General features: G+C 43.9%; 1 protein-coding gene across 2 annotated transcripts in view; it reads left to right on the top strand.

The window, feature by feature from the left end:
* Positions 1-19,279, top strand: part of FAM3D (FAM3 metabolism regulating signaling molecule D) — a 65,078-nt gene extending 45,799 nt beyond the window's left edge. For both annotated transcript variants that reach the window (XM_040408026.1, XM_040408025.1), the window contains exons 6-10: positions 8,567-8,625; positions 11,334-11,384; positions 12,186-12,270; positions 16,346-16,472; positions 19,084-19,279. In XM_040408026.1, coding sequence (XP_040263960.1) covers positions 8,567-8,625; positions 11,334-11,384; positions 12,186-12,270; positions 16,346-16,472; positions 19,084-19,173 — 412 coding nt within the window. In that variant the 3' untranslated portion in view covers positions 19,174-19,279. The remainder of the gene's footprint in view (positions 1-8,566; positions 8,626-11,333; positions 11,385-12,185; positions 12,271-16,345; positions 16,473-19,083) is intronic.
* Positions 19,280-19,904: the final 625 nt, after the last annotated feature.

Below are 19,904 nucleotides of genomic sequence, written 5' to 3' on the forward strand. Positions count from 1 at the left end.
GTGCATGTTCTGGGCGAGTTCAGCTACTGTTCAGCACCTTCACAGAGGTCAATGCAGCAAGGGAAAGCCGGAAAAGCCGCCATGTGGGTAAATAACATGACCATGGCCACCTTGTACCTTATGGGTGCAGAGACACCTTAACCGGCTTACAATGGGCCTTAAAGTGTATTTTCTTGGACCCCCAATGATCAGCTGTTGGAAGTGACTTTGGCCCTTGGGCGAGTGCCTCTTACTAGGCCTGTCATGTCCATCAGTCACATGGCGTAAATATAATTCACTCAGCAGCTTTCAAACAATTCGAAACCACCATTGTTGTTTTTTTTTTATTTTTTTTTATTTTTTGGGGGGGGGGGGGGTTTGATATGGGATAAAAATATCAAGTTAAACAGGTTGTGCCACCATAATGTGCACATTCCTCTAATAAGGCAGATACACATGCTCAGTTCTATACTTCAACTGCCACCAGCCGTATCTACTGTTAGAGGCTGTGATAGTTATAAGCTGAGAGCTGCAGCAGAAAGGACACACCCCTGAGCTGTGAGAGGAAAAAGAGCTTCAGCAGAAGGTATACACCCCCTGAGCTTTGATAGGGAGAGAGCTGTTGTAGAAGGACGCTCCTCCTGAGCTGTGATAGGGAGAGAGCTGCAGAAAAAAGTATACACCCCCTGAGCTTTGATAGGAAGGGAGCTGTTGCAGAAAGACACTCCTCCTGAGCTTTGTTAGGGAGAGAGCTGCAGCAGAAAGTACACACTCCCTGAGTTTTGATAAGGGAGAGAGCTGTTGCAGAAGGACACTCCTCCTGAGCTGTGATAGGGAGAGAGCTGCAGAAAAAAGTATACACCCCCTGAGCTTTGATAGGGAGAGAGCTGTTGCAGAAGGACACTCCTCCTGAGCTTTGTTAGGGAGAGAGCTGCAGCAGAAAGTACACACTCCCTGAGTTTTGATAAGGGAGAGAGCTGTTGTAGAAGGACACTCCTCCTGAGCTGTGATAGGGAGAGAGCTGCAGCAGAAAGTACACACACCCTGAGCTTTGATAGGGAGAGAGCTGTTGCAGAAGGACACTCCTCCTGAGCTTTGTTAGGGAGAGAGCTGCAGCAGAAAGTACACACTCCCTGAGTTTTGATAAGGGAGAGAGCTGTTGCAGAAGGACGCTCCTCCTGAGCTGTGATAGGGAGAGAGCTGCAGCAGAAAGTACACACCCCCTGAGCTTTGATAGGGAGAGAGCTGTTGTAGAAGGACGCTCCTCCTGAGCTGTGATAGGGAGAGAGCTGCAGCAGAAAGTACACACTCCCTGAGCTTTGATAAGGGAGAGAGCTGTGATAGTTATTAGTTGAGAGCTACAGCAGAAAGGACACTCCCCTTTAGCTTGAAATAAATCTAGCAGAGCAATAGGAAAAATTAATGTGGAGATCTGTGGATCCATATGAGGTCTGGGGCTGGTCCTAGGTTTGTCAGATTGTCATGTACTGTATGATGATTTTCATTGCTTACATGAATCATGGCATAACCCTCTTACGTTACGGATCAGTATATAAAGGGCAAATCCAGAATATGTATATCGGACTGGATTTTGACTGGATTTACCCCTTTTAGATTTTTCATAAGCGTCCACAAGTACTTAGCACAATCTAGGAGTACAATGTTAGGACTTACCAAGAGCATTTTGAACTCCCACTATATCAGCTGTGATAAATGTTATCTACTAAGCACCAGGCATTATACTGGTGCAAAACAATTCCTGTCCTATGGTTACAGCCAGTCAGGCATGCATGCCATGCCACAGATCAAATAGTATTTATTGCAGGCCCGCACCCACCCAGCTAGCACAATGTCTACTGTTCTGTTAATAATCTACAGACGTAAACAAATTAGCTTGCCAAGGACGCTGCATACCATGACATCAGTGTTAGGCTCATGGCTCCAATTACCTGCCGCCTCCTACACATTGCTTTTGTGAGGGTCTGAGGGACACCTTTAGGGATTTCACCCTCTCGAAGCATCCCGTCAGCAGTGACAAGTGACAGCCTGACTTCTTATTTTGCAGTGAACTTGCAGTCACTCTCTTCCATCTGTCTCGAATGTATATAATATTATGTATATAATATATTATATATTATATAATGGGGTGTGACTGCAGGGTCAGACTACACAGATTTTGTTTGTAGTCTGTTGCTATGGAGACGTCTAGAGCTGCATAAGAGCTCTAGACCCAAAATGGTGGGACATTTTTAAAGAAGCCTATTTGCAAAGCTGAGTCGTTTTCCGTTTTAATAAAAATATATACCATAAGTGAAGGTGGACGTAGCCTGCGAGCTGGTATTATATTTAGGATAACTGCCCAGTCAAATGTTTGTTTGGCCAGCAGCTACCTTATAAATATGCACATCCAGAAGGGGGATAATGCATGCAACGCTGGCAATGTCTATCCAAGTTGATAAAGGAAGATACATGTTAAAATGTATGAGAATTTGTAAGGGATGGACCGGAAAGAGATACCAGAATTACAAAGCTCTGTCCACTGTGTAGTGATTGGGAGCAGCACTGCAGTAACCAGTTCTGTCCACTACACAATGGACGGAGCTGTGTAGTTTCAGCACCTCTTTCTGGCTACTACAGAGTAACTGATCGGCGGGTGTATCGGAAAGCCGATCGCTGTCAATCTGATACTAATGACCTATCTTTAGGATAGGCCATGAATGTAAAAAAACCTCTTTAAGGCATTTGAATAGTATGATAAGTTACAGTTTTTGTACTATTTGAATATATAGTTAATATATTTCAGGAGGCACATGCGAAACAATTTGCATAAAGGATTAGTAACTATAATGCTCCAGCTTAATCAAAACTTATCGTGAGCACATTGCATCCTAATGTCTCCTGCTCAGGTGCATATACAGTCAATGACCCTCTATAGGTTAACCATATGTGCCTTGCTGGTGATTACCCAGCCAAATCACTGACAAAGGTATACAGAGGTTGATGTCCCTGTTATAAATGTACCAATCACTGCCTGTAAGGATGTTTAAAAAGAAAACAAAAAATATTTATTGATGTGAAGATACAAAATTAAAATTGGAGGAGACTAAAACCCGAGTGGCCGGGTATCTCAGGCAGAATAAACTACTCGCTGGGGAATATAAGTAGACATAGTAATTGCATGAAGCGTTCAAAAATTCAATGACGCCTATGCATATAAGCCTAGACACACTGTGTATATCCCTAGTGGTAGTTAGGAAAGGAAGCAATGTTGCTGTCACAATAGACCCCACATGTCCAGATCCGGACAGGTTAATTGCCGGTGAACAAGCAATATAGCATCCAATCGTAGTGCTGTCATGGACAATAGTGTCTATTGTGAATTAACACTCTATGGTCGGAGCAGATGGGGCACGTTGTCAGCTGTGTGCTGATATAAATGTAGGGAAGTGGGCTATAGGGTCCACACTGTATTCCCAAAACATAAGCCAATCCCCAATGCCTCACCACTACAGCAACAACCACGCGCTGTTTTCTTATCTTAGCATATTATTATCTCTCTCTAACCCCCAGGCTCTACGCGTTTCGCCTATAAACAAGGCTCATCAGGAGCGGAGTACAGAGTAGCTAAGGACAGACAAAGTTCCAGGGCATAGAGGTGGTGAAAAAATCGCGGAGAGGGGGGAACTTCGACAAAAGGTTGCTTCAAAAAGAGGCCCAGTGGACGTACAGACTTCACACTGTCCTTCCTGAGGGACTTAATTAGCACATATCTTTTTTGTGCTTTTTATAAAGTATACCTGGCATAATGTTGAAGGGCACCTGGGGGGACTTTATAGGACTTGTCACCATCACATCAGGGAACCATGATTTTGGTTTCCACACCCCTAACCTCCCCCTCTCTCTCCTCCCCTTGGACCGTAGGGGTCCGTCTTTCTGCCTACACCTGCACTGCATCCGTGACAGGGAAATTAATATAGTTAATCCGTCTGTTAGATTGGTGTGTGACAGATACCCATTTTTGGTGTAAGGTACACTTGCGCTGCATACGTGACAGGAAAATTAATATAGTTAGTCTGTCTGTTAATTTAGTTGGTGACCTCAAAGAATGAGGAGAGCGTGAAATATTGGACGTGGCCCTTGTCGTGGTGCTGCTGGTGTTGGTGAAGCTCCTGTTGCAGGGAGAGGACGTGGTCGATCTGTGCCAGCTACACACCCAAATGAAACACCCTCCTCAGGTACACGTAGGCGACAGGACGTTCAGAGTGCAAAAGCAGAGTGTCCGTCCCCAACTTCAGCACAGCCAGGGGGAAAACAACAGCAGGCTGTTTTGAAACTCATCTGTTTGGCGGAAAAAACCCACACAACTCAGGAGCTGTGGATGGGCATGGAACAACAGACCGATGAGTGGTTGGTGCCACTTAGCCTCAAGTGGTGGTGGTGTGCGATTGTAAGCCGTGTATCGGGGTGGGACCCCCAGGATACAGCGAAGTCATGAAATGAGGAAAGCGTCACGGACACCAGCTCTTGATGCAAAAACAGTAACTTTACTGAACAGTAGTATTAACAGTAATGATAACAGTAGTTACAGAGAGTATATAACACACAGTATCAAATACATTGAACAACACAACGTCACATTCCCTTCTCTTGCCCCAAATGACACTGTTCACGTGCCCTGAATACTCCCAGCCTAGACGCTGGAGTAGCCTTGTAGTGTAGCAACAACGGAGTGTCCAGAATACCCTATACCCCAGGCTCAGAGTCATGGTACCAGCCCAACTGAACAACCGTACCCAAGGTGGCGTACACAGCAGAGCCCGCAAGTCGATACTGTGCCGCAGGCTAACGGACCTGACCGATGGCGCACACGGCAGAGCCTACAAGTCAATGACCGTGCCGCTAAGTCACCGACCTGGGTATGTCCTGTATTCACTGGTTGCTCCAAACAGACAGCAAGCCCCTGCGACAACATGTAACCCTGCAGAACCTGTAACTCTGACCCTGTGTTCCGAACCTGTAACTCTGACCCTGTGTTCCGATCAGCTTCCTGACGCCGATACTCATTCCTGCGAACAGAATCCGGATCCATGCGGTTCTCTCATGCAGCTCACAAAATGGCGGACTTCTTCTTCTCCAAGCTGAGCAACACCCCCATGGTAGCTCCAACCGTTCCACGGCTCTTCCAGCCTTCCGGGGCCCAGTCCTCTCTCTCTGTCTCTGGGAAGCCTTCTGGATCGCGGACCCTGGCCTGGTCCTTATCCAATGGCGACTTACACCAACTCGCAAGTCCTTCCATCCACCATGAGGCCTCACAGGGTCTGTAACCACGTTCCACCATCCAACTGACCTTCCGGGAACCGATCCTTTCTTCCTTGACAACATCTGCATTGCTGACAGGCATCAGTCACTTCTGACAGTGACTTTGACCGCTCCAAGTCCCACAGACCTGAGGATGGCACTAAATCCTGTCTTCAGCCTCTGCACAAACATGTCTCCTCATGTCACCATTTCCTCTTTCTCTGGGACACAGCAGCATGAGTCATCAGCATGAGTCATCATCTGTTTTTGCATATTCAAATCCCAGAGTGTGCTGGCTGTAGCTGCAAAACAGTGGCCTCTAGTGCCCGGAATGTCAAATGACAGTTTCAGAAACAGCATTCAAGAATCAGTGGCTGTTTCTCCATCTTACACGATGACGGGTGAAATCTCGTAGCAGCTCTAGGCTTAGCCGGTTTGATGCATATCCCTTGCCTGGCGCATGTGCTGAATTTGGTGGTTCCTGAAAAATTACCCCGATATGTCAGAACTGCTGCAGAAAGTGTGGGCAGTCTGTGCGCGCTTTTGGCATTCTCACCCTGCTGCTGCTCTCCTGTCTGCGTTGCAGCGTAACTTCGGCCTTACCGCTCACTGCCTCATATGCGACGTACCCACAAGGGGGAACTCCACCTTGCACATGCTGGAGAGACTGTGCGAGCAGCAGCAGGCGATAGTGGAGTTTCAGCTGCAGCACGCACGGGTGAGTCGCTCTGCGGAACCATTTCACCATCAACGAGTGGGCCTCCATGCGGGACATGTGACGTGTTGTGCTGTTTCGAGTACTCCACCAACATGGCCAGTGCCGATGACGCCGTCCTCAGTGTTACTATACCACTTCTATGTCTCCTTGAAAAAACACTTCGGGCAATAATGGAAGAGGATGTAGCACAGGAGGAAGAGGAGGAGGAAAAGGAATCATTTCCATGGTTATCAGGCCAGTCATTCACAAGTGGCTCGGAGGGTGGGTTCCTGCACCAACAGAGGCCAGGTACACAACTGTCCAACCAGGACACAGTTCTGGAGGCTGAGGATGATGAGGGTGGCTCCCAAAGCAGCTCATGGGCATCAATTGAGCGTGCCTGGGGGGATACAGGGGACACAGACGATACACCTCCCACAGAGGACAGCTTGTCGTTGCTTCTGGGCAGCCTGGCACACATGAGCGACTACATGCTGCAGTGCCTGCGCAACGACCGCCGAGTTGCCCACATTCTAACCAGTGCTGATTACTGGTTGGCCACCCTGCTGGATCCCTACTATGAGGACAATGTGCTGTCCTTTAATTTCGTCAATAGAGCTGGATCGGAAGATGCGCGAGTACAAGCGCACGCTGGTAGACACGCTGCTGATGGAAGCACAAGGCGAAGGCAGACTAGGAGGAAGAAGAAGTCGCCAACGCAGCTGGGGCACCACCAGCACCTCAGAAGGCAGGGTTAGCATGGCCAAAATGTGGAAAAGCTTTGTCAGCACGCCACAACAACCAGCACCACCAGCTGATATAAAAAACGTCTTAGCAGGAGGCAGCATTTCACCAACATGGTGGAGCAGTATGTGTGCACACGCCTACACGTACTGACTGATGGGTCTGCCCCATTCAACTTCTGGGTCTCCAAATTGGGCACATGGCCTGAGCTTGCCTTGGAGGTGCTAGCCTGCCTGTGGCCAGTGTATTGTCTGAACGTGTGTTTAGCACGGCAGGGGGCGTTATCACAGACAAGCGCAGCCGCCTGTCCACAGTCAACGTGGACAAGCTCACATTCATTAAAATGAACCAGGCAGTGATCCCACAGGACTTGTCTGTACCTTGTGCTGAATAGACAAGTATACCGGCTGCACCTATCCATTGTTATACTCCAGTGCACTTTTTCTTTGCATTCTCTTTTCCATTTCCCAATGTTTTGGAGCCTTCCCAAATTTATAAAAAATAAATAAAGGAAAAAACTAACAAAAAAAACCCAACAAAAACAGTCTTGGCTATCTCCTCCTCCTCCACCGCCGCTTCCACCTCTACATCTACCGCCTACTCAACCTCCTACTCCGTTTTGACCTCCGCCTCCTAGTTCAAGATTATTATTTTTAATTTTTTTCTATTCTGTTATTTTAAGTCATTTCCCTATCCACATTTGTTTGCAGGGCAATTGTCCTGCTCTTACCCCCATTTTGCTTCCTTTTGCAGCCCTATAGCCCTTACTACGACTATTTTACAGCCATTTTAGTGCACCAAAGTTTGGGTCCCTATTGACTTCAATGGGATTCGAGTTCGGGTTTGAGTTCAGGTCAAGTTCAGGTCCCGAACCCGAACTTTGATCCGGAGTTCGGCCGAACCCGAACATCCACGGGTCCGCTCATCCCTAGTGGTGAAGCATTGGGAATTGGCTTATGTTTTGGGAATACAGTGTGGACACTATAGCCCACTTCCCTACATTTATATCAGCACACAGCTGACAACGTGCCCCATCTGCTCCGACCATAGAGTGTTAATTCACAATAGACACTATTGTCCGTGACAGCACTACTATTGGATACTATATCGCTTGTTCACCGGCAATTAACCTGTCGGCTTCTTTTACTAACTACCACTGGGGATATACACAGTGTGTATAGGCATATATGCATAGGCGTCATTACATTTTTGAATGCTTCATGCAATTACTATGTCTACTTATATTCCCAGGCGAGTAGTTTATTCTGCCTGAGATACCCGGCCACTCAGGTTTTAGTCTCCTCCAATTGTTATTATTTTTTTTTTTATCTTCACATCAATGATCACCCAACCAGTAAGTATATAGAGTAGGTCTCCTGTAAAATAAGCTCGTACAATTAGTATGCACTATTGTTTTTAGGTTATTAAACACTTTCCCCACCTTAAGACTAGCCCAGAGTTATTAAAGCCTTGTTATATTAATGGCAGGTCTTATCAATCTGTGAGCATAAGATCACAGGCGTTAAAGGGATTGTATAGGGTTACAAAATATGGCAGCTTGGTTGCAAAAACAGCTCCACACTTGGCCAAGGTTGTGTCCGGTATTGCCGTTAAGCTCCATTGAAGTGAATAGGACTGAGGTGCAGTACCATGCACAACATGTGAACAGGTGTGACTCTGTTTTTGAAAGACAGCAGCCATGTTTTTCTAAACCTGGACCACCCCTTTAAGGTTAACATGTATAGTCTATTCTAGGATCTGTTACTGTGGTTAAATATTAGTAGCATGTAATATAAAGCAAATCCATTATGTTCTGATTTTTTATTTATTTTTTGCTTAAAATTTCAGACTTATGAGTGGCGTGAAAAACAACATTGGAAGAGGACTGAATATTGCACTAGTAAATGGTAAAATGTGGACATTATATTCTATTCCTGTATTTGGTTTATATGTGTATATTTATATTTACCGCATTTTTCTGCTTATAAGACACACCTCTGTTTACCAAAATAACAATGCAAAATTTTTATGCACCCCTCCTAGAAAGTGAGAGAAGAGTTACTCGGCATCCAAAAATGAGTTTAGAATTTTTGTCACCCTAATAATAATCAGCATGGTCCACCCAAGGCCATTCACCCCATGTAGGCAATTTTCAGACTTATTGGCTCTCAGGTCTTTCTGGATAGAGAGCTGGTCTTGCATATCTCATTGTACACAATGCTGCCATTGCAAGGTATGTTGACTAAACCGGCCTTATGGATAGGTGGTTGGCCTGCACTCCTGGCTTTTGGTTAAAGCTTTGTGTATTGTCCGTCTCTTTTATGGTATTGGAAGGGATGTAGGGAGCATAAAAGCAGTTAGTGATGGGCAGGTTAGGAACACAAGGAGAGGTTATAGCGTGTACAGGAAAAATTGAATAGGTTTTATATAAAAAGGATTGATATGAAGTTAATATGTTGTTAAATATGAAGTAAGATAATGTTGAAAGGGTTAATAAAGAAAAGAGGTATTTAAGCAGGTAAGGATAGATAACTAAATAAATGAGATGTCGCACTAGGAAAAATGGACACCAAACCGGTGCACCTGTAAATTGAGACCACTCACTCAATAAAGAGAATAAATAATTAATATTATAACAGGGCACTCAAGAAACCGTGACCATGTGGTTGAAACAATTAAGTGCTTTTATTTAATGGTAAAATAGATAAATTCATAATTGGCACAAAATGTAGTAAAATACTGTCTGACAATATTCAATAAATACAATAAACAGTCAATGACAATGTTCCAAAAAAATCGACTATATATTCAATGACATAGGATAAAAATATTCGATGGCATAGGATACAAATGAATCGATGATCCTAAATATCACAGTCAATGGATTATTCGATCCAATAGTTGTATGTATACCCAGGTATACATACAACTATTGGATCGAATAATCCATTGACTGTGATATTTAGGATCATCGATTAATTTGTATCCTATGCCATCGAATATTTTTATCCTATGTCATTGAATATATAGTCGATTTTTTTGGAACATTGTCATTGACTGTTTATTGTATTTATTGAATATTGTCAGACAGTATTTTACTACATTTTGTGCCAATTATTAATTTATCTATTTTACCATTAAATAAAAGCACTTAATTGTTTCAACCACATGGTCACGGTTTCTTGAGGGCCCTGTTATAATATTAATTAAGGATAGATAACTGGCTTAATCTAATTTAACCAATGGTATTACAAGAAGTATGAGCAGTGACTAATTGGTTAATTGATGAAATTGTTAGAAAGTAAGGCCCCTTACAGGCGAGCGTTTTGTCACGCTGCGAGTCTGCAGCGCAGCTCCCGGCCTGACCTCCCAGCACTGACGGGGTCACATCGCATTATACTGATTTATGATGCTATGTAACCCTTACAGTTCTGAAATGTATTAAATGACACTGACATAATGCTGTCAGTGTTATTCAATACATTCCAGAACTGTAAGGGTTACATAGCATCATAAATCAATATAATGCTATGTGACCCCTTCAGCACTGGGAGGTCAGGCCGGGAGCTGCAGACTCGCAGCATGACAAACGCTCCTCTACAAGGGGCCTAACTGTTTCCTGTTGTTTTAGTAAATAGAGGTGCGTCTTATGGGCAGAAAAATACGGTATTTGAAAGACTTTAATAAGGACTTGTTCACATCTGCATTGAATCCATTTGTGGCCTCCATCTAAGATTCTGTGAAAGACTTTTTTTGTCCAGTAAAAAATAGGACGCAGAAGAGAAACTGAACAGACCTCATTGTAGTCAATGGACTCTTTTCATCTCTGTTCGTTACAGTTATGTCCCAAATCTGGCATTTCTGTTCTCTCCATTCTTCTGCTTCTATAAGATATACAGCGGTGACGTGAGCTCACCCTAATCCACCACAGGTTTTGTTCATTGGGTGGTGCTGTAACAAACTCACTCATGTACCTTGGCCTTAGATAAACTTTCCTCCTTTCCCATTCCATAGAGCATCTTTACCACTGCATAGACTAGCATGTCAGACCCTTAAAGGAGTATTCCCCCTACATATATACAGGTGAAACTCGAAAAATTATAATATCGTGCAGAAGTCCGTTTATTTCAGTAATGCAAATTAAAAGGAATTGCATTAATGCAGCTTAAAATTAGAAGTTTGTAAAAAAGGTTTAATATTCTAGGCTCAAAGTGTCGCACTGTAGTCAGCTAATTAATCCATACCCCCTGAGCAAAGGGGACCTCAAAATTGTGACTTTGGGGTTTCATAAGCTGTAAGCCATAATCATCCAAATTATAACAAATAAAGGCTTGACATATCTCGCTCTGCATGTAATGAGTCTCTCATATATTAGTTTCACCTTTTAAGTTGCATTACTGAAATAAATGAACTTTGCACGATATTCTAATTTTTTGAGTTTCACCTGTATATGCCATAATCATAGAACGTCTGACTGGTGGAGGCCCAACCTTCCTTCGCTCCTTATAGACAAGTCAAGGTGACATATAACAGCCTTTTGGTGGAGGAGATGCTAGATAGAAGTTTATTTCTCCTATACCATATTATTTACGTCATTTTTCTCATTTACTTGTAGCCAGCACGACGGAGCTTCTAAAAACAGGTCATTTTGATATGTATTCCGGCGGTAAGTTATACCATCATTAATTTAGTTTTTTGTTACAGCTGTCTAAAGAACAGTATGATACTATTGTCATAGCAGGAACATGTATGACGTCGTATCTTGTATGATGTAATATCGTGTGCACCTTTCCTTTCACATTATCCGATTATTCATTTTTTCTGAAAGAAGGCAGAATGCTTTGTAGTTCATTGTTCTGGAGGCACCATGAGCACATTAAGGCCGCTTTCAGACGAGCAAGTGTCACGCTCCAGACTCGCAGCGCAGCACCTGTCCTGAACTTCCAGCACTGCCGGGGTCGCATAGCATTATATTGATTTATGATGCTATGTAACCCTTACAGTTCTGGAATGTTTTGGATAACACTGACATAATGCTGTCAGTGTTATCCAATACATTCTAGACCTCTAAGGCTTACATAGCATCATAAATCAATATAATGCTATGCGACCCCGGCAGTGCTGGAAGTTCAGGACAGGTGCTGCGCTGCGAGTCTAGAACGTGACACTCGCTCGTCTGAAAGCGGCCTAAGAGTCTGAGAGCAGGAGACGCCTCATTGACCATAGTTATCAATGAGACATCTCACTATATATCTCCAGCAGTCGTTCTCTCTGCACTGACCCACAGAATATGGTAACCAATGGAAAAATAAAAACCTGTGTCTCTTAGAATGCCACGATGAAAAAAAAACAAAAAAAAAACATAAAATTGCTTGGTCATTAGGGTTGATCACTAAGGGGTTAACCTTTATTTTTGATTTCCTTAGTAAATGATCCTAGTAATGGTATGCATCTTGTCTTCTCCTAGATATTAAGGATGTTCTCAAGTTCTTGGAACCAGTAAAAGATGGCACCTTAATATTTATTGCATCATTTGATGATCCAGGCACAAAGTAAGTCGTACGAGATGCACGTAGGAGCGCTGTTTCACATATGACACATAGTATACTTGGCGCTCACATTGCACCCTATCCCCCGCTTGAAAAAATCAATGTGTCTATGTGTGTTATTTTTTTTAAACTTTTTTTTCCATCTAAAGAGGAAGTGATGTCAGATGGGGTGGGGGCAGTACATACTTAGGCCCTGACTGGGGTGTCAGACCCTTACTGATCAAATATCAAATATTAATGCCAATCCTGAGCATAGGCCATCAATATCAAATGCCTAAAAAAAACACTTATGTTTCAAAAAAGTATTTGTTGGCAAACTAGCATCTACAAAAGATCAGAGAGTATGGTGAATATGACATACGTAAAGGAATACAGGGTGGGCCATTTATCTGGATACACCTTAATCAAATGGGAATGGTTGGTGATATTAACTTCCTGTTTGTGGCACATTAGTATATGTGAGGGGGGAAACTTTTTATGATGGGTGGTGACCAGGCGGCCATTTTGAAGTCGGCCATTTTGAATCCAACTTTTGTTTTTTCAATAGGAAGAGGGTCATGTGACACATCAAACTTATTGGGAATTTTACAAGAAAAACAATGGTTTTAACGTAACTTTATTCTTTCATGAGTTATTTGCATCCAATAGTAATGGGTGAAGCCAAATATAATTTGAAAAAGCCTCATGTATGATGACAAAACTATTCCAAAACAGTAAGAGAATAACAGATAATAAGAGTAGTATGGGTAACATGCTATCCGTAAAGGCTCAGCTCCCCCGACTCTACTGGTCCTAGAAGAAAGATAGAATAATGAAGGCTTCCACGGCTCGTCATATGGGGTCATAAAGACAGAAAGTACAATAAATTAGGAGAATTGGCACAGGTCATCCATGGGCTCCATCTGTTGAAAATCGTTCTGTGGTATCATTTAGAGTAGCATTAAGTTTCTTGTGTAATGAGATTCTGTTGACCCTATGGATAACCGCCGAAGGAGACCGCCACCTGGAGGCAATATGTATTCCCGCAGACATCAGGATATACTGTAGAAGCTTATAGGCCGTATTATTAAAAGCTAGTATACAGGTGCTGACAAGGGAATATCTCTACCAAACGCCTCAAATAATCCTCTCCGGATATTGGTCCAGAAACGACTAAAGCTACTTTCACATCAGCGTTTTTGATGGATTCGTCATGGATCAGCAAAACGCTTCCGTCACGATAATACAACCGTCTGCATCCGTTATGAACGGATCCCGTTGTATTATCTCTAAAAAAGCTGTGACGTATCCGTCTCTAAAACCATTGTTAGTCAAAGGGGACGGATCCGTTTTCTTTTGTGTCATTGAGTTACATTGTGAGTCATGACGGATTCGTCTTGCTCAGCGCTTGCAGCGCTTTTGTGTTTGCCATGGGAACGCAATGAAACAGAACGGAATGCATTTTGGTGCACTCCGTTCCCTTCAGTTCAGTTTTGTCCCCATTGACAATGGGCCCTGGTCCCCTCAGTGCAATGTGGCCAGGGGGGAGGGAAGCACGTAGCTGAACCCCCCTCCACCCCCCCCCCATCATGCCAAATTCTTGACCTAACCCCTTCCCTCCAGCCAGAGGTGTAACTTGACTAGCATGAACTTTCTATAATACTGGTGTCTTCTTATGCAGCATAAGGGTCTTTGGGCCCCTCAGGCTCCTGGGCCCGGTAGCGACTGCTACCTCTGCACACCCTATATGTAAAATATTACCAACTTCCTGGCAACCCCTTAAACATAAAGGAGAACCCAGTCTAGAAGGCGTATCAAGTATCTATAAAGAGGTCATAGAATTCCGTTATGGCCCGTGGTAACAGAATCCATAGCGGAATTGTAAGAAAACGCGAACCCCGAACTTGTAAAACAAAAGTTCGCTCAACACTAGTCATGAGTTTAGAATTAAGCAGGAAATCGCCAAATGATGTTGGTGACAGCCCAGGGGCGAAAAGGGGGATTTTCATTATAGGAAGCATAAGTGAGAGTGGGTTTTGTAGTTTGTATTTAAAGCTGACTTTCTGCCATAAGTGTAGCATGACATATGGAATTTTTGCCAAGCGATCAATGACCCCTAGGGAGACATCAGGAGACAAAATGAAAGCTAACGGGGACACTGGCATCATTTGCTCAGATTCAAGTATAACCCACTGTGGGGGGTTGGGGAGTTCATGGAAAGATACCACTTGGGATAGCTGCCGGATAACACTTATATAAATGGGGCACGGAGAATCCACCCTCCCTCTTTTGTAGATGCATGATAGACCTGGATATTTGAGGTCTCTCATACGCCCCCCACAAATCGGAATATTTCATTCTGTAAAGATTTGAGAGCTGTGACTGGCACAGGGAGTGAGCGTAAGTATAATATTCGAGGGAATGTGACCATTTTGGCCGTATATATTCTGCCTGTCCCAGAAAACCCCTTTAAATGCCTCCTCCGGCAGTCCATGTGCCTGACTGATGTCTGCTCCAGCTCATGGCTGCTGTAGACTTCAGTCATCGTTTAGGCCAGTTTCTGGTATACATTATGATAATTGTGCCGGGGCCAATGGCTCCTCCTATAGCCCGCCCTTGTCATCCCCCTTTTTGGAAACTGGCGAGGGCAGCACGTAAGCACCAGTTATTACAAAATTTAGTTGCAAACGCATTTAAAAAGTTGCAAAAGTTTTGTGATTTTTTTAAGCCAAAATCAAGCAGTAGAGGGGGGATAAATATCCACCTTAGGCCTCATGCACACGACTGTTCCGTTTTTTGTGGTCCGCAAACAGCGGATCCGCAAAAAACGGAAGCCGCCCGTGTGCCTTCCGCAATTTGCGGAACGGAACAGGCGGCCCATTGTAGAAATGCCTATTCTTGTCCGCAAAATGTACAAGAATAGGACATGTTCTATTTTTTTTGCGGGGCCACGGAATGGAGCAACGGATGCGGACCCAAACAACGGCCGTGTGCATGAGGTCTTAGGGCCTTACAAATAAAAACAACAGAAAAAATCAATTTGTAAAAAAAGGCACAAAAATACCACCAAATGCAGCAAAAAAAGCAATAAAACTTACAAAAAAAAAGCACATGCACACCAAATTTATATGCCTTTTAGTGATATGAATTGGGATACCTTCTGTATTAAAAGGGTTTTTCCTACATATAAGGACTAAGATATGTCATTACGTTCTGATCAATGGAAGTCCAACTGACCCTAAAAATGGTACAGCCACAATTTTAGTAAATTACATTTTGAACTGCAATACTCAAAGTGGCCCCTGGACAAAAGTGGCGCTCTTTTAGGAAGAAAAAAAAGATACCCCTTTTCTAATGCTGGACTGCCCCTTTAAAGTTGAACATGGTTAAAACTTTTTGACAGAAACAGGTTTAATGACTGTGAATCCTCCTTAGCTACTTCTTATGTGTATCATGGGGTACTGAGTTAATTACTTCTAAGCCTCTAAGTAACAGTTTTGGGCAGTTTCTTCACCATCTGTGGTACACCATAATGGGAAAAATAAATCTCAGTTTCCGGATCAGTCTGTGAGATAATTGGTATAAGTCATTGTACCTACTGACGACTAATCCACAAAGTCCTTGAACTGTGTTCACTTGTTCTAGGTGCAAGTCACAGATGAGCTGCCGCGTTATCAGATCCACCAGTTGCTGTACCTGGCAAGCAGCATTTATTTTTATTTTTTTTCCTGGCAGAGTCGGCATTCTTGGCGGAGCCCAACAGATTCCATTATGAGTGAGGATCCGGAGTACTGGAATGCTAAAATGCAGGGGTGGCCATAGCCTTAGCTAGGTTTTGGAATGAATGGAGACATTTTTAACTACTTTTATAACAACTTCTTTCCTCTAAAGTCTTGCTGAGGAGATATCCACCTCACTGCAGATACAGATACTGGGACCAAGTGCCCTTTGGGGATCAGACCAGTTATTCAAATGCTGTAAAATTGCACATATTCTTTTGTCAGCCCCCGAAATGAATCAATGGTGATGGTTATCTGCAGCCTGGCTACGGTATACCTAGAGGAGTAACCTTACCATTTTATTTATGTTCCTACTTTAGACTAAATGATAAAGCCAGAGATCTGCTTACCAGTTATGGAAGCAGTTTTGCCAAGAAACTGGGATTCCGAGACTCATGGACCTTTGTCGGAGGGAAAGGATTAAAGAACAAAAGCCCCTTTGAACAGGTAATGTTAATGTCTGGTGTTATTAGGGCATATAGACACCATAAAAAGGGGTTCCTTTTGTGCGTCAGAGTAGAGAGCTACTAAGAAGAACCAGTCTTTCTCATATAGACTCAGGCTACTCATGGTTTTCCCAGTGAGATCTGCTTTTCCTAATTTAGAGTTTGTCTGGATCAAAAACTTGCTGTATACTAACTCATTGGGGGAGATATATCAAGACTGGCGGATCCATTCGCCAGTCTTGATCTCCCCGCGCTGGCGTGAGATGCGCCTGATTTGTTAAGAAGCAGAAGCCTCGTATCAATTCAGGCGCCTCTCTGCCCTGCTCGGAGCCAGAAACTGAAGTCTATGCCAGCTACATGCTTGGCGTAGACTTCAGCTATAACTTCCACCACTTTCTGGCAAAAGTTATAGTAAATGCGGCGTGAAATGCCCCCTTTTCTTGGCGCTTCAGAAAAGTGCAGGGAAGCTCAAAGTCGGTGCGCCATAATGTGCCACTTTTTTACACCACAAGTGATTGATAAATGTCCCCCATTGAGTTCATTACATCATATACAAAAGAATGCACAATATGCAGGATTGTCTGTAAGAAAAACAAAATGTAGCCCAAAGGGCCACCCATGCCATTCACCAATTCCTCCATCTTCACCTAGGTATGATAGACTCCAGAGTGGCTTTCTGAAGGAGGTCAAGGAAGGTGTAGGTGGTCCCGCTAGTATACCTACACCCTACCGATAGGTGAAAATAATTATACTTACTTGCTCCCCACTGCTCGGTTCCAGCTCATTAGGTCCAAGCCTGCATGGATGGGGACATGTGTGCCGCTCCAATCAACTAACTACAGACCCGTCTCCAATCATCCCTTCATCTCTAAACTCCTGGAGTGTCTGGTCTACTCTACTGTAACTCACTAGTAATTGGCCTCCCCCTCACCAGACTTTCCCCTCTCCAATCTATCCTTAAAGGGGTTCTGCAGTTTGTTTAAACTGATGATCTATTCTCTGGATAGATCATCAGCATCTGATAGACGGGGGGTCCGACCCACGGGACCCCTGCCGATCAGCTATTTGAGAAAGCAGCGGTGCTGACAGTAGCGCGGCGGCCTTCTCACTGTTTACCGCAGGCCCAGTGACGTCACGACTAGTATCAACTGGCCTGGGCGGGGCTAAGCTCCATTCAAGTGAACAGAGTTTAGCCACGCCTAGATCAGTTGATACTAGTGGTGACGTCACTGGGCCTGCAGTAAACTGTGAGAAAGCCGCGGCGCCGCTGCCTTCTCAAACAGCTGATCGGCTGGGGTCCCGGGGGTCAGACCCCCGACGATCAGATGCTGATAATCTAGCCAGAGAATAGATCATCAGTTTAAACAAACTGCAGAACCCCTTTAATGCAGCTGCCAGGGTCGCCTATCTGTCTAATCGCTACTCCGACGCCTCCACTCTGTGCCAGTCATTCCACTGGTTTCCCATACAGTCTAGAATCCAATTTAAACTGTTCATTCTCACCCAGAAAGCTATCCACAGTGCTGTGCCCCCTACATCTCTTCCCTCATCTCTGTCTACCATCCTACCCGTGCTCTACGCTTTGCAAACGATTTACAACTGACATCCACTGTAATCCAAACCTCTCACTCCCGGCTACAAGACTTCTCCCGAGCTGCACCAGTTCTCTGGAATGCCATTCCCCCAAAAATTTGGTTAAATCACAATATACACCGTTTTAGGTGCTCCCTAAAAACTCATCTTCTTAGGGAGGCCTATCACATCCCCTGATCTGACTCCTCTCCATACATAGCCCATTTATTATCAGTTCCTGAACCTGATCCTCTCAGGACCGCACCCTGCACCCAGAAGCACTACAGATGTCGGCTGCTGACTGGCTCATGCAGCTCCCCTATTTTCTCAAGATTGCTGGACCATTGTACAAAACCAGCACTTTTACCTTTTGTGTCACCCCTTTCCCCTCATAGATTGTAAGCTCTTGCGAGCAGGGCCCTCATTCCTCTTGTTCTAATTATTGACTTGTCTGTTGCTATGTTATTTAGGACTGTACATGAGCCTCTGAGTTGTAAAGTAATGCAAAATATGTTGGCGCTATATAAAATAAAATTATTACTATGATTGGACTCAGCAGTGACATGTTCCCAAGTAACGATGTGCCACTTGGGGACATGACACTTCTGAGACCTGTTATTGACTGCAGCGGTGCTTATGACTCTGTCCGTGCAAGAATATTACGTGCGGGATCCGTAAGTACAGCAAAAACAGTACGGGACCCATAGCAGGGAGCAGGTAAGTATAGTTCTCTTCACAGGTCCAGTGTGATAGGAGTAGATATTTTTTATTTTTTTAAAGGTAAGTTGTGGGACAACTCCTTTAAGGTTCCTAGGCTACACAATCATTACAACAGACCCACCAGTGCTGGATTACCACCATTACAAGCCTTTCTGTAGCAATGCCACAGCACCAGTGAAATTTACTTTTGCAGACGGGAGACTCCTGTTGAATAGATGATTTGTATGAATGTGTCCCCCAGATCGTCGTGTCTATGACCTATGTAAACTAAAGTTCTTAACACTGAAGGGTAATTGTCAATTTTTTTCCTTTCTGTTCAGCACCTCAAGAATGACAAGGAAAACAATAAGTATGACGGATGGCCTGAAGTTCTGGAAATTAGTGGATGTATTCCTAAGAAAATGGACTAATGTTGCCTTTATTAACTGTTTGGACTCCTTCAGGATGTCTCAGCAATCTGTTTACATGTGGATGTATATATTTTATTATTTAATAAAGAAAGGAGATCAATGGGAACTCTGACATTTTACCCATTTTTTTTTTCATCAAAAATCGTGCCCAGACTACAGAAGACATTTTGTCCCATGGTTGGGGTAATGTATAATGGTGTGAACAGTATACTTCTGCCAGGCAGAGAATATATATTTATCCAGTCCCTTAAGGGGTGATGCCCCACAAGTGCAACCCATACATAGTGTTGTATACTCACCTAAACCATGATACCACCATGAACGGTGCATTGCAGGTCTGCTCTCGTCAATGTGGTAGGCGCAATGACGTCAGTGTATCGGCAATAAATTACTAATAGGAGTTTACTATAAACCACCTAATATACCAGAGTCCACAGAAAATCTACTACTAAACGAGATAGATGAGGCGGCAAATCATAATGAGGTGGGTATTATGGGGGACTTCAACTACCCAGATATAGACTGGGAAACTGAAACTTGTATATCTCATAAAGGAAACAGGTTCTTGGCAATAACCAAAGACAATTACCTCTCCCAACTGGTTCAGGACCCGACTAGAGGGACGGCCATACTGGACTTAGTATTAACCAATAGACTTGACAGAACAACAGACGTGCAGGTCGGGGGGACACCTGGGAAATAGTGACCATAAAGTAATAACCTTCCAATTA

The sequence above is a fragment of the Bufo bufo genome, chromosome 9 (genome assembly GCF_905171765.1).
Source record: "Bufo bufo chromosome 9, aBufBuf1.1, whole genome shotgun sequence".
Taxonomy (NCBI): Eukaryota; Metazoa; Chordata; class Amphibia; order Anura; family Bufonidae; genus Bufo; species Bufo bufo.